The 25,905-nt window shown below is 44.2% G+C and overlaps 1 protein-coding gene across 1 annotated transcript; it reads left to right on the forward strand.

The window, feature by feature from the left end:
- Positions 1–3,319: 3,319 nt before the first annotated feature.
- Positions 3,320–21,348, forward strand: LOC124661239 (the record flags this gene model as incomplete). The annotated part of the gene is made up of 7 exons (XM_047199101.1): positions 3,320–3,600; positions 9,861–9,878; positions 11,358–12,139; positions 12,236–12,762; positions 16,371–17,123; positions 17,238–17,584; positions 21,108–21,348. Coding segments are annotated over exons 1-7 (2,949 nt in total), but the record flags the coding sequence as incomplete, so codon positions are not given.
- Positions 21,349–25,905: the final 4,557 nt, after the last annotated feature.

Below are 25,905 nucleotides of genomic sequence, written 5' to 3' on the forward strand. Positions count from 1 at the left end.
CTCGATTGGATCGATGCTATGAAAGGCACAGGAAACCACCACCCAACAACAGAGCAAAAGGAATGCATGCAGCAAGACAACAAAACATAGGTCGCTGGTACAATAAATGCCTTGCAAACAACATACTGTACGAGGTGGCCACGTCAGACGCGTCGCGAAACACTGTAGGTCGTCTTGCTCATTCACACTGCTAAGGTGCGATTGGCCCAAAAACACAGACAGATACTTTTTCTTTTGCGGGGGAAACTGAGAAAGACTTCTATATACCTAACTAGTTAAAATGCCCGTGCGTTGCCACGGGTTCTCAAATTTTATTTGCCCAATGCACATATATAGTTCCTAATGCACTTATGAAAAGAAAACAAAGAAATTAGAGATATCATAAATTATAATCATCAAAGAAACCAGTACTACTTATACAAGATAATTCAAAATCATTGGTTATCACAAGCCATGACACCAACAGAAAAACATTCGTTTCTAACAAAATCTCCTTAGCTAGATCCTCCAGGAGTTCCTTCAATTGCTCGACACCTCCTCTTCACCTTGAGTTTCAAAAACACTATCAAAGTGCTACCATACACCTTCTATATGCCTTTTCAGCAATCTCTATAGCTCGATCATGCTCGCCAACTACTTCACCTGCCACACTAACATGCTCTTCAATAGTGGCAGGGATTATAAGAAAATATGACTTCGCCACTTCAATCAGGTTGGGAGAACACATTTACTCTTTACAAGAATTTTGCAGTTTCCATAGTTCATTTCATATTTGCATCTCAAAACATCCATGCTACTATTTTCAAGAAAACAACTGAAGAGAGCAGCAAAGACAGCGGCCAACGCGAAAAACAGCAGAGAGCGGTACTGCACTCGAGACACTCATCATAATGTACTATTTGTTTATAATTTATAAACAAGAAAAGGTGTGTGTACTTATAACACAGCCGCCCACAATCTAAGAAAATAAGGCTTCTTGTTCGTCCGTTTTTTTCTACCCTTGATTTTTATCCAAATTACAGAATCTGCCACCGGTAAGTCAGAAAAACGGTTCGATCCTAAACTGAAGAGACTTTTCCGTGCCTCTCCCCGCTCCCATCTCCTTCCTCCTTGCGCTCTTTCTGCGTTGTGTGCCGCCACAGCCTTCACCAAGAGCGTCGGCCGCCCTCCCCATCCCTCACTGCAGCTCCCTTGCGCCGCCCCTACCTTCCGCTGAAACGAGCTCGCCGACCCCGTCCTCTTCCATACCCTGCCTCAAGCTCGCCAGCACCGCCCCCAATCCTCTGCCTTGAGCCCGCCGGTGCCGCCCTCCAATCTCGTCAATCGATCTCGCCGTGCAGCTCTCCGGAGCCCTCTCCAACACCCTACAAGAGCTCGACGAAAAGTGGCAGTCTGCGACCACTTGCCCCGCTACCATCCTCGCCCGTAGCTTGCATGCTCGGGTCGAAAGGAAGAGCGACCTGCTAGCGGCTACTCAGGTCACCTCAGCCTAGCTGCAGTGCCCCAACAACTGGGCTGGAGCTGTCCCCGTCTGGTGTACGGTGGCTTTCCAGGAGCAGCTCAGGGAGGCAGCCGCTGGGGCTAGGCTCCTCCATGACGCTCGAGCCAGCACCTCCGGTTGACCTCTTCCTGGGCCGCGAGCTGCTCCAGAAGGTGGATTAGCTAATCTGTCGTTTCCGCTCAAAAAGGAAGCTAATCGATAGTAGTACTAGATTGAGCTAATTAATTTCCAGATCTGGGAGTTTGCTACCGCTACTGCTTAATTGTTTTTCTTGGATCCTCTCTCAATGTGCATAAGCTAGGGTACTACGTATTTAGCTTCCAGATCCGTAAATGGACATGTATTGCTGGAGAAATATTTCGTGATTTCTTCAATCACTTTGGCGCAAGAACTTATCCCAATTAGTTGTTAGATTATAAAATGGTTTCTGGAAGTTCAGATTGTTGACAAATTTCCAATCTATTAGTGATATTTTCCGGTTTCTTACATTGTGTAAATGATGTAGAGATTTGCAGATAATGTTAGTTACGTTATTGTTGAAGAAGTTGACCCAGATCGAACGATAAATTATTATTAGATTGATTTTGTAGAAACAATAAATTAAAATATATGGATCCTTCAAATACTTAAATGTAGATAGAAAATTTAGAGATTTTATGGGAAAGCCCATTGGTAAAAAAAAGAGTTTTAAAGGTGGGCATACCAGGAGATAAATTTGCCGCTTTACCCACTCATACGCTGTTTAAGAAGAGAATGGAGAAGGGCAACTTCCGCAACTTCAATTTTAAAGAATATATTTTACTTGGCAAATGTTACACGAGACATCGCCATGCCAAGGTAAAAAAAATCAGCCCGTAGCAACGCACGGGTATGTTTCCTAGTCTTTCAAAAACAAAAAGCAAAAACTGAGAAAGACTTGGCCGGCCGTGAGGAACATTTCTCCCTCGTACGCACTCCTACTCGATCGATCGGTTGGCCTGGCCTGGCCTGCATTTGGACCAGGATATGCATGACTCTGTGTGTGTTAAGAGAGAGAGAGAGCAACTCGATTGGATCCATGCTATGAAAGGCACATGAAACCACCACCAACAACAGAGCAAAAGGAATGCATGCAGCAAAACAACAAAACATAGGTCGCTGGTACAATAAATGCCTTGCAAACAACATACGACACTAGTAGGAAACAGGGCAGGGCTTTGGTTTTTAGCTCCAAAGAGCATTAGCACCAGTCGAGCTACGAACCCAGACTAAAGGTTGCATTAGCACCGGTTCATGCGGCCAGGACGTCGTAGGGGACCAACCGAGCTTTAGCACCGGTTCGTGCGGGACCTTTAGCACCGGTTCGTGACACGAACCGGTGCTAAAGGTTTGTCGCTAGGCACGTGGCAGGCGCGAAACCTTTAGCACCGGTTCGTGACACAAACCGGTGCTAAAGGTAAACATTAGCACCTGTTCGTGACACACGAACCGGTGCTAAAGCCCCCTTTGCCTATATATTCAGCTCACCCCAGCCAGCCCTCTCTCTATTTTTTCTTGGTGGAAGGTGTGAGGGTTGTGTGCTTGTTTGTTTTTCTTTCCCATGCACAAGAGGTGCTCGATGAAATGTCTGAGAGAATGATGCCGCTTGGTTTCACACAAAACAAAAATGATATGTGGTGCCGGAGCGACACTTAAGCTTTCTCCTCTTTCTTTCCTCCTCGATCAAGGTAAGCAACTTTACCCTTTCATTTGTACAGTGGTCATTTCACTATTTATGATGTTTTGTAAAAGTTTTTTGATAAACTTAATTATATGATGTAGATGAACCGGCGGCAATGGATGTACGTTGACCGACGCCTACCCGAGTTCACTGCAGGCCTGAAAGATTTTCTCCGTGTGGCTGAGGAAAACCCACAGGCGGATGGTTTTATGTGTTGTCCATGTGTTGATTGTCGGAACTTAAAGCAATACTGTAAATGGCAAGTCCTTCACTCCCACCTGCTTTGCAAAGGTTTCATGCCCAGCTATAATTGTTGGACCAAGTATGGAGAAAGAGGGGTTATGATGGAAGACAATGAAGAAGAAGATTATGAGGACATCCCTAATACACTACTACCTCCGTCATTGCAAGATGAAGACGATGCTGCTATGAAGCTCAAGTCCAATGAAGTCAGGATTGGACCTATTACAAGGGCTCGTGCGAAGCTACTCAAATAACAGGTAAACTTGTTCCTAAGTGATACTTTGATCGATGAGAACTTTATACTACCTAAGTCCTTTTACTTATGTATGATTAGGTATGAAGAAGGAGCAAGCATCGCACGAGGAGGAGAGGAGCAGCTGGACAAGAAGCTGGACGTGAAGCTGGACATGGAGCTGGCCATGAAGCTGGACATGAAGACATCCCATGGACGCGCGAGGGAGGAGAGGGAGGCATGCGCGAGGGAAGAAGACGAAGTCCAGGCCGACGCCAGGTCCGGTCTGACCGGCCACCACGCCGGCGCGCCCGGTCCCCAGCCCGGTCCAACCGGACTCCACGCCAGGCCAGCCCGGCGCCGACCGGACCCTGGACCGGTGCACACCGGGCCAAATCCAGGGGTTCTGGACCCCTACCCCGGTCACCACCTGGCGTCAGGCCCGGTTTCGACCGGCCTACCCGGTCCCAGACCCGGTCGACCGGCCCCCTGACCGGCCGAGTCCGAGTCTGTCTCGACCAGATCCCGATCTGGGTCGGTTTTCAATGTATTTTCTCGACTTCTGGTCGTCCTGAACCCCTATATAAGTGCCCAGGACGCCCCCAAACTAGTTTTAGACCACGTTTAAGATAAACCCTAGTTCATAGTTGATTGCTTTGCAACTCTATTGAATCTATACACCAATTCGCATCGATCTGGTGTTTTGCTACTGAAAGTCTTGTGTGATCTGCTGTTCCATTGGGAATTAGACGGTTGCAACTTACCGCTTCGTGGTCGGCAGCTACGTGCGCAAGTGTGTGGAGTTGCGAATATCTTGCAGGGTTGAGAGCTGTTGCATTGGCGACAAGGACCAATCGAGAGACTCGTTGCATCATATAAGTTATCATCCACTTCATCATCGTGTTATCTCCGCTGTGTTCATCCTGTGTTCATCACCACCCACCATGCTTACTGAGAAGATCGGGCAACCCCTTATCATCTTGGTATCAGATTTTAGCGTTTCTCGGTAAGCCATCCACAATCCACCCCATAGTTGAGTTGTGAGTGTTTTCCTATCCTGAAAAAGCCATAAAAAGTTAGGATTAGTGTTTGCCATAGCCTTAGATTGCACTAATTTCGAGTTTTAGTTGCTTTTCGTAGTTGTTTTTGCGTATATTTTTCTTTCATCTAGTAGATTGTCTAGGATTTGTGTTTCTACATCTTCTAGTTTATCATCTAGTGTTTGCTTTTTGTTTCTCTGAGTCCACATATCATACAGTTTGCTTGTTCCCAACCATAGACACAGCCTTTCGATATAAGTGACTAGGAACTTCCCCAGAAGAGACTAGTTTTACCGCTCGACAGGCTGCTCATTAGGGTTTTGGTGCTGTGGAATTTTCTGTTGGCCGTGTTACAAGGAGTAATTTTTTTTTACTGTAGCTACAGTAACCGTGAAAAATAGAGAAAAAGAAAAAGTGAATCAAAAAAAAAGAGAAAAGAGTGAAGAGAAAAAAAAGTGCAGTGCTAGTAAGATCAAGTGAAGGCCTAGTTTACTTTTCTGCACCTGTAGTTGAGCAATCTCGTGCCTATTTCGTTGAGCTTTGCTAGTGTCTCTCTAGTGCATTGCAACCTGTTCATCCATATAGTTGCATTGCCACATTTATCGCCTTGTGTGGGTATCATTGGTTGTTCTACGGTCAGCGCTAGAGCTTGTTATTGGTGCAAATAGGTAGCCCACCTACAGCTCCACATATATCCTGCTTTGTCGTGTGATTGTTCTTATACCCTTGATATTCGCTTCGCTACATCCGTGCACTAGTTTGTCAATCCAAGTGGTAAGCAATACTAATTCACTTTGGAGCGGTAAGATTTACCTTTTCTTATCAGTTTTGAGTGAGTTGTGAGAGTACCACCACAGATTTTTGTTTAGTGCACTAACCTACTAACCATGTCTTCTAGTGATGCTAAAATTGTTAACCAGAAACAGAAGGATGGAGCTGATGTTATGACTTGGAGGGAGTATGAAGCTCTTCGTAATAAGATGCGACGTGAATTCCGCGAACAGGACGAATGACTTACTGCTGAAATTCAGAAGGTCGCTGAGAAGCTTGATACAACTACTGAGACCGTCAATACAATGCAAGAACAAATGACGGATATTCAGCGCAATATTCAAGCGTTGACTCTAGCTGTTGAGAACCTGACCCAACAACAACAACAACAACATGAAGAAGGGGACAGTGTTCATGGAGATTTTGAAGATCAACCTGCTGCTGCTGGTCGTGGTGTTGGACGTGGTAACCGTGGTCGTGGTTTTGTTGAACTTGGAGCCCGCCGTGTCCCTCCACAACCGCAAGACGATGGTTTGGGTAAGCCAAAGTTCTCAATACCCAAATTTGAAGGAGGACCTGATGTTGAAGAATACCTCACTTGGGAGCTAAAAATTGAGAAGTTGTGGCGCCTACATGACTATACTGAAGATAGAAAGATTAAGCTTGCTTCCTCAGAATTTGATGGCTATGCATTGCGTTGGTGGGATGGAGTTACACGTGCTCGTCAAGAAGATGGAGAATTGCCAGTTCTTGCATGGCGCGAGATGAAGGCAATTATGCAGGCTCGTTTCGTTCCCACTAATTATTTGCGATCTATATATGATAAGTTGACACTCTTGAGACAAGGTACTTTGACGGTTGATGCTTATTTCATGGAGATGGAGATGCTTATTCAGCGTGGCCGTGTCCGTGAGTCGCTTGAGATGACAATGCAGCGTTTTCTACATGGTTTGAAGTATAATATCAAAGGCATTGTTCGTCATCACCGTTACACTACTATGAATGAGCTACTACATCATGCAAGAGAAGCTGAACCACAGTTAGCGGAAGAGGCGCAAATCAAAGGCCGTGCTACGGGAGCTGGGCGTTACACACCTCGGGCGCCACCTTCTACGGCGCCGGCGCCATCAACGCGTCCCGCACAGTTTCCTACTTCGTCTAGCAAGCCGGTCTCCAATGTGTCACACACAAAGAAGCCCGAACCTGCTGCAGGTGGAAGTGGTTCTAGTATGTCTACAGCGCAACCGCGATATGGCTTGTCATACATGTGGTGGCAAGGGTCACTTCAGGAGAGATTGTCCTAACCGCAAGGTCATGATTATTAATGAGGACAATGAGTATGAGACTGGAGATGATGCTGATCCGTATGCTCCAGAAGATGATGACTATGACAGTGATGGTGTAGATGCTTTTCCGTCTGAAGCTCGCACTATTGTTGTGTCACAGCGTGCTCTTAATGTGCAGCCGAGTGCATCTACTCAACGCTGCAATTTGTTCCAAACAAAGGCACTTGTTGGTCCTGATAAAGCTTGCAAAGTCATTATTGATGGCGGGAATTGTCGCAATCTAGCAAGCAAGGAGTTGTGTGCCAAGCTGAAACTGAAGTATCTACTGCACCCGCATCCATATTATATTCAGTGGTTGAGCGATAATGGTGAGATGAAGGTAAACCACATGGTGCGTGTTGATTTTGAGATTGGACCGTATAAGGATTCCATTGATTTTGATGTGGTTCCTATGACGGTGTGTCACCTACTATTGGGTCGGCCATGGCTCTATGACCGTTCTGTGCAACACAATGGCTGTGCCAATACATATCACTTGGAGTTCAAGGGTAAGAAAATTAACTTGCAGCCTATGTCACCACAGCAAATTGTCAATGAATCTCGTCAGAAAACTGAAGTACACTTGGAGGATGCACCCATAGATAGGCGAGAGAATTGTAATGCCGTGAGTGATATAACGAAAAGTGAGAGAGTGAATTCCTTAGTTATATTAGCCACCAAAGAAGATATGAGAGAATTTAGTGAGGATCCTACAGCCATGCCTCTTGTGCTCATGTACAAGGGTGAGGTTTTGGTTTCTAACGACATGACCCCTATTTCTCTTGGTATTTCTAATGTTTTGCAGGAATTTAGCGATGTGTTTCCGGAGGAGGTGCCCGCAGGATTGCCACCATTACGTGGTATTGAGCATCAAATTGATTTGATCCCCGGCGCCTCGCTGCCCAACAGGGCGCCATATAGAACGAACCCCGAAGAGACAAAGGAGATACAGAAGCAAGTACAAGCGCTACTCGACAAAGGTTATATCCGCATAAGCCTTAGTCCTTGTGCTGTTCCTGTTATTTTAGTTCCTAAGAAAGATGGTACTTGGCGCATGTGTGTAGATTGTAGAGCGATAAACAACATTACTATTCGATATCGTCATCCTATTCCCCGTTTAGAGGATATGCTAGATGAATTGAGTGGTGCTGCTGTTTTCTCTAAAATTGATTTGCGTAGTGTGTATCATCAAATTAGGATGAAAGAGGGGGATGAATGGAAAACAGCCTTTAAAACAAAATTTGGTTTATATGAGTGGTTAGTAATGCCTTTTGGTTTGACTAATGCACCTAGCACTTTCATGAGACTGATGAACCAAGTTTTGCGTGATTTTATTGGCAAGTTTGTGGTTGTGTACTTTGATGACATATTAATCTACAGCCGCAATAAATCTGATCATACTATACATATTCGACATGTTTTGCAAGTGTTGCGTGATAATAAACTCTATGGTAATCTTGAGAAGTGCACATTTTGCAAAGATAAGGTCATATTTCTGGGTTATGTTGTCTCTAAGCATGGAGTAGAAGTAGATGTGTCTAAAATTGAAGCAATTCAAAATTGGCCTACTCCCATGAATGTGAGTCAACTGAGAAGTTTTCATGGTCTAGCTGGGTTTTATAGACATTTTGTGCCCAATTTTAGTACTATTGCTGCACCTTTGAATGAATTGACTAAAAAGGGTGTTGCATTTGAGTGGGGCATCGCCCAAGATCATGCTTTTGATGAACTGAAAAGGTTGTTAACTTCTGCACCGTTGCTTGCACTTCCTGATTTCAATAAGCAATTTGAGATTGAATGTGATGCTAGTGGTATTGGAATTGGTGGTGTGTTGATGCAAGAGGGTCGCCCAATTGCATATTTTTCTGAGAAACTTTCTGGTGCTAAGTTGAACTATACTATATATGATAAAGAATTGTAAGCTTTAATTAGAGTTCTTGAGGTTTGGCAACATTATTTGTGGCCAAAAGAATTTATCATACATTCTGATCATGAAGCTTTGAAATATCTGAAAGCTCAATCTACCTTGCATAGGCATCTTGCTAAGTGGGTTGAGTTCATTGAGTCTTTTCCATACATTATTAAGCATAAGAAGGGAAAAGATAATATTGTTGCTGATGCTTTATCTAGGAAAAATATGCTATTAACTCAACTTGATGTTAAAATTCCTGGATTATAGGTACTATGTGATTTATATGCTACTGATCATGATTTTGCTGAACCGTATCGCTTGTGTGCTATTGGTACGGCATGGGAGAAATATCACATACATGATGAGTTCTTGTTTAGAGCTAACAAACTATGTGTTACAGAATCGTCTGTGCGTTTGCTCTTATTGCAGGAATCACATGCTGGAGGTTTGATGGGTCACTTTGGGCGTGAGAAGACGCTACTCATGCTCGCTGATCACTTTTATTGGCCAAAGATGAGGCGGGATGTGGACAGATATGTGAAGAGGTGCATTACTTGCAACAAGTCCAAGTCCAAGCTGAAGCCTCACGGTTTGTATACTCCTTTACCGGCACCTACTACACCATGGGAAGATATTAGTATGGATTTTGTGTTGGGTTTGCCGCGTACCAAGAGAGGCTATGATTTTATATTTGTGGTAGTGGATAGATTTTCTAAGATGTCACACTTTATTGCCTGCCACAAGAGCGACGATGCGTCGCATATTGCTAACCTGTTTTTCAGGGAGATTGTACGTCTACATGGAGTCCCGAAGACTATTGTTTCTGATCGTGATGTCAAGTTTATGAGCTACTTCTGGAAGACACTTTGGGGAAAGCTGGGGACAAAGCTACTTTTCAGCACTACTTGTCATCCCAAACTGATGGTCAAACTGAGGTGGTGAATAGAACATTGTCACAACTGTTGAGATCCATGATCAAGAAGAACTTGAAGGAGTGGGAAGATTGTTTGCTGCATGTGGAGTTTGCTTACAACAGGGCGGTACATTCTACCACAGAGCTGTGTCCCTTTGAGGTGGTGTATGGTTTCAAACCCATTACTCCACTTGATTTGTTGCCTTTGCCCATACATGAGAGAGTCAATATGGAGGCATCAAAGAGGGCAGATTTTGTACAGAAGATACATGTGAAGACTAAAGAGCTGATTGAGAAGAAAGGCAAGAACAATGCTGCAAGGGTGAACAAGAAGCGCAAGGAGATGTTGTTCAATCCTGGTGATATGGTATGGGTTCATTTTCACAAGGACAGGTTCCCGAAGCTACGGAAGTCCAAGTTGCTTCCTCGTGGTGTTGGTCCTTACAAAGTGCTTGCCAAGATTGATGACAATGCATATGCTATAGATCTTCCAACTGATGAGTTTGGTGTCAGTAATTCTTTCAATGTTGCTGATTTGACACCATATGACGGAGAAGACCTTGGAGCATCGAGGTCGACCCCTTTTGAAGGGGGGGGGAGATGATGAGGACATCCCTAATACACTACTACCTCCGTCATTGCAAGATGAAGACGATGCTGCTGTGAAGCTCAAGTCCAATGAAGTCAGGATTGGACCTATTACAAGGGCTCGTGCGAAGCTACTCAAACAACAGGTGAACTTGTTCCTAAGTGATACTTTGATCGATGAGAACTTTATACTACCTAAGTCCTTTTACTTATGTATGATTAGGTACGAAGAAGGAGCAAGCATCGCACGAGGAGGAGAGGAGCAGCTGGACAAGAAGCTGGACGTGAAGCTGGACATGGAGCTGGCCATGAAGCTGGACATGAAAACATCCCATGGACGCGCGAGGGAGGAGAGGAGGCATGCGCGAGGGAAGAAGACAAAGTCCAGGCCGGCGCCAGGTCCGGTCTGACCGGCCGCCACGCCGGCGCGCCCGGTCCCCAGCCCGGTCCAACCGGACTCCACGCCGGGCCAGCCCGGCGCCGACCGGACCCTGGACCGGTGCACACCGGGCCAAATCCAGGGGTTCTGGACCCCTAGCCCGGTCACCACCTGGCGTCAGGCCCGGTTTCGACGGGCCTACCCGGTCCCAGACCCGGTCGACCGGCCCCCTGACCAGCCGAGTCCGAGTCTGTCTCGACCAGATCCCGATCTGGGTCGGTTTTCAATGTATTTTCTCGACTCCTGGTCGTCCTGAACCCCTATATAAGTGCCCAGGACGCCCCCAAACTAGTTTTAGACCACATTTAATATAAACCCTAGTTCATAGTTGATTGCTTTGCAACTCTATTGAATCTATACACCAATTCGCATCGATCTGGTGTTTTGCTACTGAAAGTCTTGTGTGATCTGTTGTTCCATTGGGAATTAGACGGTTGCAACTTACCGCTTCGTGGTCGGCGGCTACGTGCGCAAGTGTGTGGAGTTGCGAATATCTTGCAGGGTTGAGAGCTGTTGCATTGGCGATAGGGACCAATCGAGAGACTCGTTGCATCATACAAGTTATCATCCACTTCATCATCGTGTTATCTCCGCTGTGTTCATCGTGTGTTCATCACCACCCACCGTGCTTACTGAGAAGATCGGGCAACCCCTTATCAGAAGAAGAGGATGATGATATGTACCCTAAATACGGTGATACTGCCACAGGGTATGATGAAGATGAAGAGGCAGGGGAAGCTGAAGATGAAGAGGCATCAGATGAGCCCGTTGATGATGATCTTCGTCGGGCCATCGATGATGCACACAGAGAAGCAGAAAGTGCAAACGAGAAGCGGAAGTTAAAGGGCATGTTAGAGGATCACAAAAAAAAGTTGCACCCAAATTGCGAAAAAGGCAACACAAAGCTCGGTACCACACTGGAGTTGCTGCAATGGAAGACAGGGGCTGGTATATGTGACAAGGCATTTGAGAAGTTACTGAAAATAATGAAGAAGAAGCTTGCAAAAGATAACGAATTGCCTGACAGTACGTACGAAGCAAAGAAAGTTCTCTGCCCTCTAGGATTAGAGGTGCAGAAGATACATGTATGCAATAATGACTGCATCCTCTACCGCGGTGAGGAGTACGAAAATTTGGAAAAATGCCCGGTATGCACTACACTGCGGTATAAGATCAGGCGAGATGACCCTGGTGATGTTGAGGGCGAGCCCCCCAGGAAGAGAGTTCCTGCCAAGGTTATGTGGTATGCTCCTATAATACCACAGTTGAAACGTCTGTTCAGAAACAAAGAGCATGACAGGTTGTTACGATGGCATAAAGAAAACCGTAAGAAAGATGAGATGGTGAGACACCCCGCTGATGGGTCGCAGTGGAGAAAAATCGATAAAGAGTTCCTGGACTTTCTAGGTGACGCGAGGAACTTAAGGTTTGGTCTAAGTACATATGGCATGAATCCATTTGGGGAGCAGAGCTGCAGTCATAGCACCTGGCCTGTAACTCTATGTATCTATAACCTTCCGCCTTGGTTGTGCATGAAGCGGAAGTTCATTATGATGCCAGTGCTCATCCAAGGCCCAAAGCAACCCGGCAACAACATTGATGTGTACCTAAGGCCATTATTTGAAGAACTCTTACAGTTGTGGGCCAAACCAGGTATACATGCGTGGGATGAGCACAAACAGGAGCCATTTGACCTACGAGCGTTGCTTTTCGTGACCATCAATGATTGGCCTGCTCTTAGTAACCTTTCAGGACAGACAAACAAGGGATACAATGCATGCACGCACTGTTTAGATGAGACCGAAGGTGCATATTTGGATAAATGTAAGAAGGTTGTGTACCTGGGGCATCGTCGATTTCTTTCGAAGAGGCACGCCGCGAGAAAGAAAGGTAAGCATTTCGGAGGTGAGGCAGATCACCGGGAGAAGCCTGACCTCCGTACAGGTGATGCTTTACTTGATATGGTCAAGGACATAAAAGTAATCTTTGGAAAGGTTCCTGGCGGTCAATCTGTTCCGAATGACATCGCTACCGGACACGCACCCATGTGGAAGAAGAAATCTATATTTTGGGAGCTACCCTATTGGAAAGACCTAGAGGTCCGCTCTTCAATCGACGTGATGCACGTGACGAAGAATCTTTGCGTGAACCTGCTAGGCTTCCTGGGCGTGTATGGGAAGACAAAAGATACACCAGAAGCACGGGAGGACCAGCAGCGTATGAAAGACACAAAAAACAAGCAAGAACAGAACAAGACGGATAAAGGGCGTCACTCAAGTCCTGCCAGCTACGCTCTTACCAAAGCAGAGAAGGAAATCTTTTTTGAAGTCCTTTACAGTATCAAGGTGCCGTCTGGCTTCTCATCAAATATAAAGGGGATTATAAATATGGTAGAGAAAAAATTCCAAAACCTGAAGTCGCATGATCGCCACATTATTATGACGCAGTTGCTTCCGGTTGCATTGAGGGGCTTCGCCGGAAAATGTTCGAATACCCATTGTGAAGCTATGTGCATTCCTCAATGCAATATCTCGGAAGGTAATCAATCCGGCCTAGTCCGCAAGGCTACGAAGGATGTGGTGCAATGTCTTGTTAGTTTTGAGTTGGTGTTTCCGCCATCTTTCTTCAATATTATGACGCATCTCCTGGTTCACCTTGTCGAAGAGATTGCCATCCTCGGTCCTGTATTTCTACACAATATGTTCCATATGTAACAAAGGAGGTCATTGAGTTCTGTGTTGACTTTATTCCTGACCTTAAGTCGATTGGTGTTCCTGAATCGCGGCATGAGGGGAGACTAAGTGGAAAAGGCACGCTAGGAAAGAAATCAATGATATGTATGGACGGGATTTCTTTTACTCAAGCACACTACACAGTTCTACAAAGTTCCACCTTGGTGGCCCCGTATATCACTGAACACAAGAATATTGTACGGTCCCAACACCCGAGGCAGTCAGAAGACTGGATTACACATAAACATATGCAGACTTTCGGCGGTTGGCTGCGAACACATCTCATGAATAACAACGATGTTGGAGATCAGCTGTACTTGTTGGCTGGGTCACCATCTTCGACTGTACTGACTTTCCAAGGGTACGAGATAAATGGAAATACCTTCTACACGACCGCCCAAGATAAAAAGAGCACCAACCAAAACAGTGGTGTCCGCATTGATGTAACAAACAACAATGGGGAAAAGGACACATATTATGGTTATATAGAGGAGATATGGAAACTTGACTATCGACCTTCTTTTAAGATCCCTTTGTTTCGGTGCAAATGGGTCAAGCTGGATGGAGTAGGGGTAAAGGTAGACCAGCTGTACGGAATGTCAATAGTGGATCTCAACAATCTTGGTTACAGAGATGAACCATTCGTCCTAGCCAATGATGTGGCTCAGGTTTTCTATGTGAAGGACATGTCCTCCAGACCGAAGAAAAGAAAACAGAAGCAAATGAGCTCATCCGATGAGCCAAAGCGTCACATAGTTCTTTCAGGGAAAAGAAACATCGCGGGAATCAAGGACAAGACAGACATGTCAGAAGATTATAATAAGTTTGGTGAAATTCCGCCCTTCACAGTGAACATTGACCCAACCATCGCGTTAAATGTTGAAGATGCTCCATGGTTACGGTCAAAGCGATCATAATGTATTATTATCCTGTACCTTGAACTCATATTGTGAACGATTTTTTGTGATGCCTGCAATTCTCCAAGTTAAATATTTTTCCTAGCAACTATGACACATAATATGACACCACACGAAGGTTTCGCATTGTTTGGATCGTTTTTGAATTTGTTATGCTCGTTTCAAACTATATTCAAAACGGCGGGCATGAAGATCCTTTGCTCGGGGCGGAGTTTCGCTAAACTTGCACTGGATCTCTAATGAAACAGCATGTTGTGAACCCAAAAAAGATTTTTACAAAACATCTTGAGCAGTATATCCTGTACCTGTAGTTCAAATCTGGCCGGCCTCCTACCGATTCGGCAGGAATTTGCCTTTTTCATGAGGGGTGGACGGAAAGGTTCGAGATACACCGGTTGGAAAATTATCTATCTTAGGTCGTCTAGTATTTTTGAAAATTTTATTGGTACCAATGTGAAACTTTAATTTGGTGATTGCTTCATAAAACACCCCGTTTTCGGCACCTCGAAAATGAAAAATGGTTTTTCCATGCGATAAAAAGGAAAACTTCCTCCTGCAACATTGTAAGACGTCCCAAGATGCACATGTGTGCACAATATAAGCACATTATCATAAACGATGCCGCGATTCTATCAATACCATTGATCGTTTGACCTAAATGCCATGAAACCTCGAACGTGATAGCTCATATTGTGAAGAATTTTTTGTGATGTCTGCAATTCTCCAAATTTAATATTTTTCCTTGCAACTATGACACATAATATGACACCATGCGAAGGTTTCGCATTGTTTGGATCGTTTTTGAATTTGTTATGCGCGTTTCAAACTATATTCAAAACGGCGGACATGAAGATCCTTTGCCCGGGGCGGAGTTTCGCTAAACTTGCACTGGATCTCTGATGAAATAGCATGTTGTGAACCCAAGAAAGATTTTTACAAAAAATCTTGAGCATTATATCCTGTACCTGTAGTTCAAATCTAGCTGGCCTCCTACCGATTCGGCAGGAATTTGTCTTTTTCATGAGAGGTGGATGGAAAGGTTCCAGATACACCGGTTAGGAAATTATCCATCTTAGGTGGTCTAGTATTTTTGAAAAATGTGTTGGTACCAATGTGAAACTTTAATTTGGTGGTTGCTTCACAAAACACCCCGTTTTCGGCACCTCAAAAATGGAAAATGGCTTTTTCGTGCGATGAAAAGGAAAACTTTCTCCTGCAACATCGTAAGACATCCCAAGATGCACATGTGTGCACAATATGGGCACATTATCACAAACTATGCCGCGATTCTATCAATAACATTGGTCGTTTGACCTAAATGCCATGAAACCTCGAACGTGATAGCTCATATTGTGAAGAATTTTTTGTGATGTCTGCAATTCTCCAAGTTTAATATTTTTCCTTGCAACTATGACACATAATATGACACCACGCGAAGGTTGCACATTGTTTGGATCGTTTTTTAATTTGTTATGCTTGTTTCAAACTATATTCAAAACGGCGGGCATGAAGATCCTTTGCCCGGGGCGGAGTATCGCTAAACTTGCACTGGATCTCTGATGAAATAGCATGTTGTGAACCCAAGAAAGATTTTTACAAAAAATCTTGAGCATTATGTCCTGTACCTGTAGTTCAAATCTGGCCGGCCTCCTACCGATTCGGCAGGAATTTGTTCCTTTCATGAGGGGTGGACGGAAAGGTTCTAGATACACCGGTTGAGAAATTATCCATCTTAGGTGGTCTAGTATTTTTGAAAAATGTGTTGGTACCAATGTGAAACTTTTAATCTTTGGAAAGGGTCCTGGTGGTCAATCTGTTCCGAATTACGTCGCTACCGGACATGCACCCATGTGGAAGAAGAAATCTATATTTTGGGAGCTACCCTATTGGAAAGACCTAGAGGTCCGCTCTTCAATCGACGTGATGCACGTGACGAAGAATCTTTGTGTGAACCTGCTAGGCTTCCTGGGCGTGTATGGGAAGACAAAAGATACACCAGAAGCACGGGAGGACCAGCAATGTATGAAAGACACAAAAAACAAGCAAGAACAGAACAAGACGGATAAAGGGCGTCATTTAAGTCCTGCCAGCTACGCTCTTACCAAAGCAGAGAAGGAAATATTTTTTGAAGTCCTTTACAGTATCAAGGTGCCGTCTGGCTTCTCATCAAATATAAAGGGGATTATAAATATGGTAGAGAAAAAATTCCAAAACCTGAAGTCGCATGACTGCCACATTATTATGACGCAGTTGCTTCCAGTTGCATTGAGGGGGCTTCTGCCGGAAAATGTTCGAATACCCATTGTGAAGCTATGTGCATTCCTCAATGCAATATCTCAGAAGGTAATCAATCCAGCTAGTCTGCCAAGGCTACAGAAGGATATGGTGCAATGTCTTGTTAGTTTTGAGTTGGTGTTTCCGCCATCTTTCTTCAATATTATGACGCATCTCCTGGTTCACCTTGTCGAAGAGATTGCCATCATCGGTCCTGTATTTCTACACAATACGTTCCCCTTCGAGAGGTTCATGGGAGTCTTAAAGAAATATGTTCATAACCGTGCTAGGCCAGAAGGAAGCATCTCCAAGGGCTATGAAACAGAGGAGGTCATTGAGTTCTGTGTTGACTTTATTCCTGACCTTAAGTCGATTGGTGTTCCTGAAACGCGGCATGAGGGGAGACTAAGTGGAAAAGACACGCTAGAAAAGAAATCAATGATATGTATGGACGGGATTTCTTTTACTCAAGCACACTACACAGTTTTACAAAGTTCCACCTTAGTGGCCCCGTATATCACTGAACACAAGAATATTGTACGGTCCCAACACCCGAGGCAGTCAGAAGACTGGATTACACATAAACATATGCAGACTTTCGGCGGTTGGCTACGAACACATCTCATGAATAACAACGATGTTGGAGATCAGCTGTACTTGTTGGCTGGGTCACCATCTTCGACTGTACTGACTTTCCAAGGGTACGAGATAAATGGAAATACCTTCGACCCGACCGCCCAAGATAAAAAGAGCACCAACCAAAATAGTGGTGTCCGCATTGATGCAACAAACAACAATGGGGAAAAGGACACATATTATGGTTATATAGAGGAGATATGGGAACTTGACTATGGACCTTCTTTTAAGATCCCTTTGTTTCGGTACAAATGGGTCAAGCTGGATGGAGTAGGGGTAAAGGTAGACCAGCTGTACGGAATGTCAACAGTGGATCTCAACAATCTTGGTTACAGAGATGAATCATTCGTCCTAGCAATGATGTGGCTCAGGTTTTCTATGTGAAGGACATGTCCTCTAGACCGAAGAAAAGAAAACATAAGCAAACGAGCTCATCCGATGAGCCAAAGCGTCACATAGTTCTTTTAGGGAAAAGAAACATCGCGGGAGTCGAGGACAAGACAGGCATGTCAGAAGATTATAATAAGTTTGGTGAAATTACGCCCTTCACAGTGAACATTGACCCAACCGTCGCGTTAAATGCTGAAGATGCTCCATGGTTACGGTCGAAGCGATCATAATGTATTATTATCCTGTACCTTGAACTCATGTTGTGAACGATTTTTTGTGATGTCTGCAATTCTCCAAGTTTAATATTTTTCCTAGCAACTATGACACATAATATGACACCACACGAAGGTTTCGCATTGTTTGGATCGTTTTTTAATTTGTTATGTTCGTTTCAAACTATATTCAAAATGGCGGGCATGAAGATCCTTTGCTTGGGGTGGAGTTTCGCTAAACTTGCACTGGATCTCTAATGAAATAGCATGTTGTAAACCCAAAAAAGATTTTTACAAAAAATCTTGAGCATTATATCCTGTACCTGTAGTTCAAATCTGGCCGGCCTCCTGCCGATTCGGCAGGAATTTGTCTTTTTCATGAGGGGTGGACGGAAAGGTTCCGAGATACACCGGTTGGGAAATTATCCATCTTAGGTGGTCTAGTATTTTTGAAAAATGTATTGGTACCAATGTGAAACTTTAATTTGGTGATTGCTTCATAAAACACCCCGTTTTCGGCACCTCGAAAATGGAAAATGGCTTTTTCGTGCGATGAAAAGGAAAACTTCCTCCTGCAACATCGTAAGACATCTCAAGATGCACATGTGTGCACAATATGGGCATATTATCACAAACTATGCCGCGATTCTATCAATAACATTGGTCATTTGACCTAAATGCCATGAAACCTCGAACGTGATAGCTCATATTGTGAAGAATTTTTTGTGATGTCTGCAATTCTCCAAATTTAATATTTTTCCTTGCAACTATGACACATAATATGACACCACGCGAAGATTTCGCATTGTTTGGACCGTTTTTGAATTTGTTATGCGCGATTCAAACTATATTCAAAACGGCGGGCATGAAGATCCTTTGCTCGGGGCGGAGTTTCGCTAAACTTGCACTGGATCTCTGATGAAATAGCATGTTGTGAACCCAAGAAAGATTTTTACAAAAAATCTTGAGCATTATATCCTGTACCTGTAGTTCAAATCTGGCCGGCCTCCTACCGATTCGGCAGGAATTTGTCTTTTTCATGAGGGGTGGACGGAAAGGTTCCAGATACACCGGTTATGAAATTATCCATCTTAGGTGGTCTAGTATTTTTGAAAAATGTGTTGGTACCAATGTGAAACTTTAATTTGGTGGTTGCTTCACAAAACACCCCGTTTTCGGCACCTCGAAAATGGAAAATGGCTTTTTCGTGCGATGAAGAGGAAAGCTTCCTCCTGCAACATCGTAAGACATCCCGAGATGCACATGTGTGCACAATATGGGCACATTATCATAAACTATGCCGCGATTCTATCAATAACATTGGTCGTTTGACCTAAATGCCATGAAACCTCAAATGTGATAGCTCATATTGTGAAGAAATTTTTTTGATGTCTGCAATTCTCCAAGTTTAATATTTTTCCTTGCAACTATGACACATAATATGATACCACGCGAAGGTTGCGCATTGTTTGGATCGTTTTTGAATTTGTTATGCTTGTTTCAAACTATATTCAAAACGGCGGGCATGAAGATCCTTTGCCCGGGGCGGAGTATCGCTAAACTTGCACTGGATCTCTGATGAAATAGCATGTTGTGAACCGAAGAAAGATTTTTACAAAAAATCTTGAGCATTATATCCTGTACCTGTAGTTCAAATCTGGCCGGCCTCCTACCGATTCGGCAGGAATTTGTCCTTTTCATGAGGGGTGGACGGAAAGGTTCTAGATACGCCGGTTGAGAAATTATCCATCTTAGGTGGTCTAGTATTTTTGAAAAATGTGTTGGTACCAATGTGAAACTTTAATCTTTGGAAAGGGTCCTGGCGGTCAATCTGTTCCGAATGACGTCGCTACCGGACATGCACCCATGTGGAAGAAGAAATCTATATTTTGGGAGCTACCCTATTGGAAAGACCTAGAGGTCCGCTCTTCAATCGACGTGATGCACGTGACGAAGAATCTTTGTGTGAACCTGCTAGGCTTCCTGGGCGTGTATGGGAAGACAAAAGATACACCAGAAGCACGGGAGGACCAGCAACGTATGAAAGACACAAAAAACAAGCAAGAACAGAATAACACGGATAAAGGGCGTCACTTAAGTCCTGCCAGCTACGCTCTTACCAAAGCAGAGAAGGAAATCTTTTTTGAAGTCCTTTACAGTATCAAGGTGCTGTCTGGCTTCTCATCAAATATAAAGGGGATTATAAATATGGTAGAGAAAAAATTCCAAAACCTGAAGTCGCATGACTGCCATATTATTATGACGCAGTTGCTTCTAGTTGCATTGAGGGGGCTTCTGCCGGAAAATGTTCGAATACCCATTGTGAAGCTATGTGCATTCCTCAATGCAATATCTCAGAAGGTAATCAATCCAGCTAGTCTGCCAAGGCTACAGAAGGATGTGGTGCAATGTCTTGTTAGTTTTGAGTTGGTGTTTTCGCCATCTTTCTTCAATATTATGACGCATCTCCTGGTTCACCTTGTCGAAGAGATTGCCATCATCGGTCCTGTATTTCTACACAATATGTTTCCCTTCGAGAGGTTCATGGGAGTCTTAAAGAAATATGTTCATAACCGTGCTAGGCCAGAAGGAAGCATCTCCAAGGGCTATGAAACAGAGGAGGTCATTGAGTTCTGTGTTGACTTTATTTCTGACCTTAAGTCGATTGGTGTTCCTGAATCGCGGCATGAGGGGAGACTAAGTGGAAAAGGCACGCTAGAAAAGAAATCAATGATATGTATGGACGGGATTTCTTTTACTCAAGCACACTACACAGTTTTACAAAGTTCCACCTTAGTGGCCCCGTATATCACTGAACACAAGAATATTGTACGGTCCCAACACCCGAGGCAGTCAGAAGACTGGATTACACATAAACATATGCAGACTTTCGGCGGTTGGCTGCGAACACATCTCATGAATAACAACGATGTTGGAGATCAGCTGTACTTGTTGGCTGGGTCACCATCTTCGACTGTACTGACTTTCCAAGGGTACGAGATAAATGGAAATACCTTCGACCCGACCGCCCAAGATAAAAAGAGCACCAACCAAAATAGTGGTGTCCGCATTGATGCAACAAACAACAAAGGGGAAAATGACACATATTATGGTTATATAGAGGAGATATGGGAACTTGACTATGGACCTTCTTTTAAGATCCCTTTGTTTCGGCGCAAATGGGTCAAGCTGGATGGAGTAGGGGTAAAGGTAGACCAGCTGTACGGAATGTCAACAGTGGATCTCAACAATCTTGGTTACAGAGATGAATCATTCGTCCTAGCAATGATGTGGCTCAGGTTTTCTATGTGAAGGACATGTCCTCCAGACCGAAGAAAAGAAAACATAAGCAAACGAGTTCATCCGATGAGCCAAAGCGTCACATAGTTCTTTCAGGGAAAAGAAACATCGCGGGAGTCGAGGACAAGACAGGCATGTCAGAAGATTATAATAAGTTTGGTGAAATTACGCCCTTCACAGTGAACATTGACCCAACCGTCGCGTTAAATGCTGAAGATGCTCCATGGTTACGGTCGAAGCGATCATAATGTATTATTATCCTGTACCTTGAACTCATATTGTGAACGATTTTTTGTGATGTCTGCAATTCTCCAAGTTTAATATTTTTCCTAGCAACTATGACACATAATATGACACCACACGAAGGTTTCGCATTGTTTGGATTGTTTTTGAATTTGTTATGCTCGTTTCAAACTATATTCAGAATGGCGGGCATGAAGATCCTTTGCTTGGGGTGGAGTTTCGCTAAACTTGCACTGGACCTCTAATGAAATAGCATGTTGTAAACCCAAAAAACATTTTTACAAAAAATCTTGAGCATTATATCCTGTACCTGTAGTTCAAATCTGGCCGGCCTCCTGCCGATTCGGCAGGAATTTGTCTTTTTCATGAGGGGTGGACGGAAAGGTTCCAGATACACCGGTTGGGAAATTATCCATCTTAGGTGGTCTAGTATTTTTGAAAAATGTATTGGTACCAATGTGAAACTTTAATTTGGTGATTGCTTCATAAAACACCCCGTTTTCGGCACCTCGAAAATGGAAAATGGCTTTTTCGTGCGATGAAAAGGAAAACTTCCTCCTGCAACATCGTAAGACATCTCAATATGCACATGTGTGCACAATATGGGCACATTATCACAAACTATGCCGCTATTCTATCAGTAACATTGGTCGTTTGACCTAAATGCCATGAAACCTCGAACGTGATAGCTCATATTGTGAAGAATTTTTTGTGATGTCTGCAATTCTCTAAATTTAATATTTTTCCTTGCAACTATGACACATAATATGACACCACGCAAAGATTTCGCATTGTTTGGACTGTTTTTGAATTTGTTATGCGCGTTTCAAACTATATATTCAAAACGGCGGGCATGAAGATCCTTTGCTCGGGGCGGAGTTTCGCTAAACTTGCACTGGATCTCTGATGAAATAGCATGTTGTGAACCCAAGAAAGATTTTTACAAAAAATCTTGAGCATTATATCCTGTACCTGTAGTTCAAATCTGGCCGGCCTCATACTGATTCGGCATGAATTTGTCTTTTTCATGAGGGGTGGACGGAAAGGTTCCAGATACACCGGTTAGGAAATTATCCATCTTAGGTGGTCTAGTATTTTTGAAAAATGTGTTGGTACCAATGTGAAACTTTAATTTGGTGGTTGCTTCACAAAACACCCCGTTTTCGGCGCCTCGAAAATGAAAAATGGCTTTTTCGTGCGATGAAAAGGAAAGCTTCCTCCAGCAACATCGTAAGACATCCCAAGATGCACATGTGTGCACATTATGGGCACATTATCACAAACTATGCCGCCACGGGAGATTTCCCAACCCTTTCACCAATACTTTTAGAGGAGATGGAGGCTTCCAGGGCCTTGCGGGGAAATTTTTCCGAGGCGGAGCTTCCGAAGATGTCCTAGGGCGTGTGCACCAACGACATCTTCGAGAAGCTCCGCCACGGGAGATTTCCCAACCTATTCACCAATACTGTTAGAGCAGATGGAGGCTTCTAGGGCCTTGCGGGGAAATTTTTCCGAGGCGGAGCTTCCGAAGATGTCCTAGGGCGTGTGCACCAACGACATCTTCGAGAAGCTCCGTCACAGGAGATTTCCCAACCCATTCACAAATACTGTTAGAGGAGATGGAGGCTTCCAGGGCCTTGCGGGGAAATTTTTCCGAGGCGGAGCTTCCGAAGATGTCCTAGGGCGCGTGTGCACCAACGATATCTTCGAGAAGTTCCGCCACGGGAGATTTTCCAACCCGTTCACCAACAATGGGGAAGAAGCTCCATACCTGCTTGTTGAGCTGCTTGCGATTATCGACGCTCCTTTTATAGGCCCGGCGCCGCTTCATCCTTCGTCTTGTTCCTCCGATAGGGCGTCGTGCGCTACATGCCTTATCTCGCCGAGCAGTGCGTCCACCCACGCGTCCTTATCCTGCCGACAACTTTAGTCCCGGTTGGTGGGTGCAACCGGGACTAAAGGTTGCCCACCTTTAGTCCCGGTTGCACCCACCAGCCGGGACTAATGGCAAAATGGTTGGTGGGTGCAACCGGGACTATAGGTTGCCCACCTTTAGGTATAGTTTTTATTATTTGTTATAGTTATAATTTATAGTATTTTATTAGTTATAATTTAGAATTTAGAATTATTTATTAGTTATAGTTATAATTTATAGTATTTTATTATTACTTATAATTTGTAGTTATTTATTAGTTATAGTTATAATTTTATTGGGTTTTAGGTATAGTTTTTATTATTTTTTATAGTTATAATTTATAGTATTTTATTAGTTATAATTTAGAATTTAGAATTATTTATTAGTTATAGTTACAATTTATAGTATTTTATTATTACTTATAATTTGTAGTTATTTATTAGTTATAGTTATAATTTTATTGGTTTTTAGGTATAGTTTTTATTATTTGTTATAGTTATAATTTATAGTATTTTATTAGTTATAATTTAGAATTTACTAGGAAGAGTGCCCGTGCGTTGCTACGGAAGCAAAACATAGAACAGACTTAGACATACAAATTACCTGCTAGAATCATGAAACCAACAGAAAATACTGAACATATGACAGTAGCGCATAGAGCATGGAACTCAGAGCCCATATGCCAATTCAAATAGCAATCTAAATGTGCTATGATACATTTAGAAGCTACAAATATTCAACATATTTAGTCCTTAATTAAGCTATACTACCACCGAACTTTCGTATATGTAATTTCTAATGACAGAAATATTGCGTTGCTACGGGTTTATACGTCGCTAAACAATTATCAATATATAAAAATTTAGAAATTCGTGTAAAAAAAACTATAGGAAAAACATTACAATATCTTGTGAAGTTGTATGCTATACCTAAAGGTGCATTTGAACACGTTTGTGAAATGTCCCTACTTATATACATACTTTGCTTCAAAACGAATAATGTCTATCTATACCATAGTAAAATCAAAACCATTAGGCGAGATGTATTATACAGATCTGAACCTGTTTTTCTCCAACGATTCTATGCTGCGATTTGTGTGTTATTTTTCTTAGTGGGGGCTGCATACATCTTCAGATTTCAGGCTGTTCCCATGGTTCAGAGTTGCAACGTAACAAAAATTTCCCAATCGTATAATCCCCTGCTTGTTTCTTCTTGTCTAGCCAAAGTCAGCCATGCCTACGCTAGCCATTTTGCCACCACGTTGCAGCCCCTTTCCTGCAGGGCTACCGCCAGCAGCGCTGCTTGCCGCTGCACCTGGCCCCTCTCAACCGCGTTGTAGCGCGCTACTGCTCCCCTAGGCTCCACCATAGTCCATAGGGCTCTTCGCTATTCCGCCCGACAATCCCACAACCACCTCCTCACTGACTGACCCCTCCCCGGATGACAGCGGCAACCTAGGCGCAGGGAGGAGGTGCGTTGGGTGACTTCTAGGAAAGCTGGTTGCCGCGGCGTCTACCTGGGTGGCAGCGTCCACATATATGTAGACCTGGGCGACGACTTGTAAGACAGCCCTTGGGAACGCCAGTTGCTGCTCCTTGCATATTGGTTTTCGGGTCCAAGACAGAGTGGATCGATACTGCAGCTCCTCCTTCACTCTCGCCTCGCCTTCCCTCGACATCCCATGCTCCTGCTTCGGTGCAGCAACCACCTAAATCCCGGTGTACCGCGGGTCGATTCCTTGAATCATGATCACGTTGGCTACCAGGTATGCCTCCATGAACATCCTCTACGAAGCCTCACGTAATTCAATCGTTGTCCCGATCGGATCCTCATCGGCATATATTAACGCAAAGATCGATCGACTCGCTGGCAAAGATGTGCTGATCGTCTTGGTCGGGCTACTCAACCGATCAGGTTGTATTGACGGCTGAAGTGCTGAACCACAACACGCCGTATTTACGTTATGCGGTCTGTCCAGGCTTGTGGTTCTGCGTTCTGCACAGGCTTCTGGTTCTTGATGACCACGTCAGGGCGTGGGGTGCCGGCCTTCCCGGAGAGCACGCGGTGAACCAGGTCGTCGTTGTAGTTGTAGGCGCTCTGGTGCCGGCCTCCTTGCATGGCGCTGCGATTTCTCCTTCCGACCACGATCAGGCGAGTGAATCGGTCGCAGCGACCGATCTATGTAAGGAATCGTTGTTCTTGAATAGCATGGCTCAGTAATACTCCTCGGTGGCCTGGCCATGATGGCCTCGTTTATGTAGGTGATCCACTCTGCCTTGGGCGAGACCGGGGCCAGAGGTGCATGCCATGCTGGAGCGCCTGCCGCTCGGCGCGGATAGGCGGCGTAGCTGTAGAAACGGATCGAGGCGGGCTTGAAGGTGCCCCTGCAGCGGGTTAGACGTCGATCTTACGTATTGGTCGATCTCGCCGTGGTCGATCTCGTCTACTCGCCGCTGATCCGGGACGGGCGGAGTACATATCTATCTATACCTACTAATAAAGGAAGGAAGGTTTCTCCCCAAAATTTTCGTCCGTTTTTTAACTACCCTTGATTTTCAGTTGAATTTACGAGGGCCGCCACCGCCTAAGTGAAATAGGAAGGGGCGTCGATTCGGTCGTTTTA

Source organism: Lolium rigidum, chromosome 6 (assembly GCF_022539505.1).
Source record: "Lolium rigidum isolate FL_2022 chromosome 6, APGP_CSIRO_Lrig_0.1, whole genome shotgun sequence".
Classification (NCBI taxonomy): domain Eukaryota; kingdom Viridiplantae; phylum Streptophyta; class Magnoliopsida; order Poales; family Poaceae; genus Lolium; species Lolium rigidum.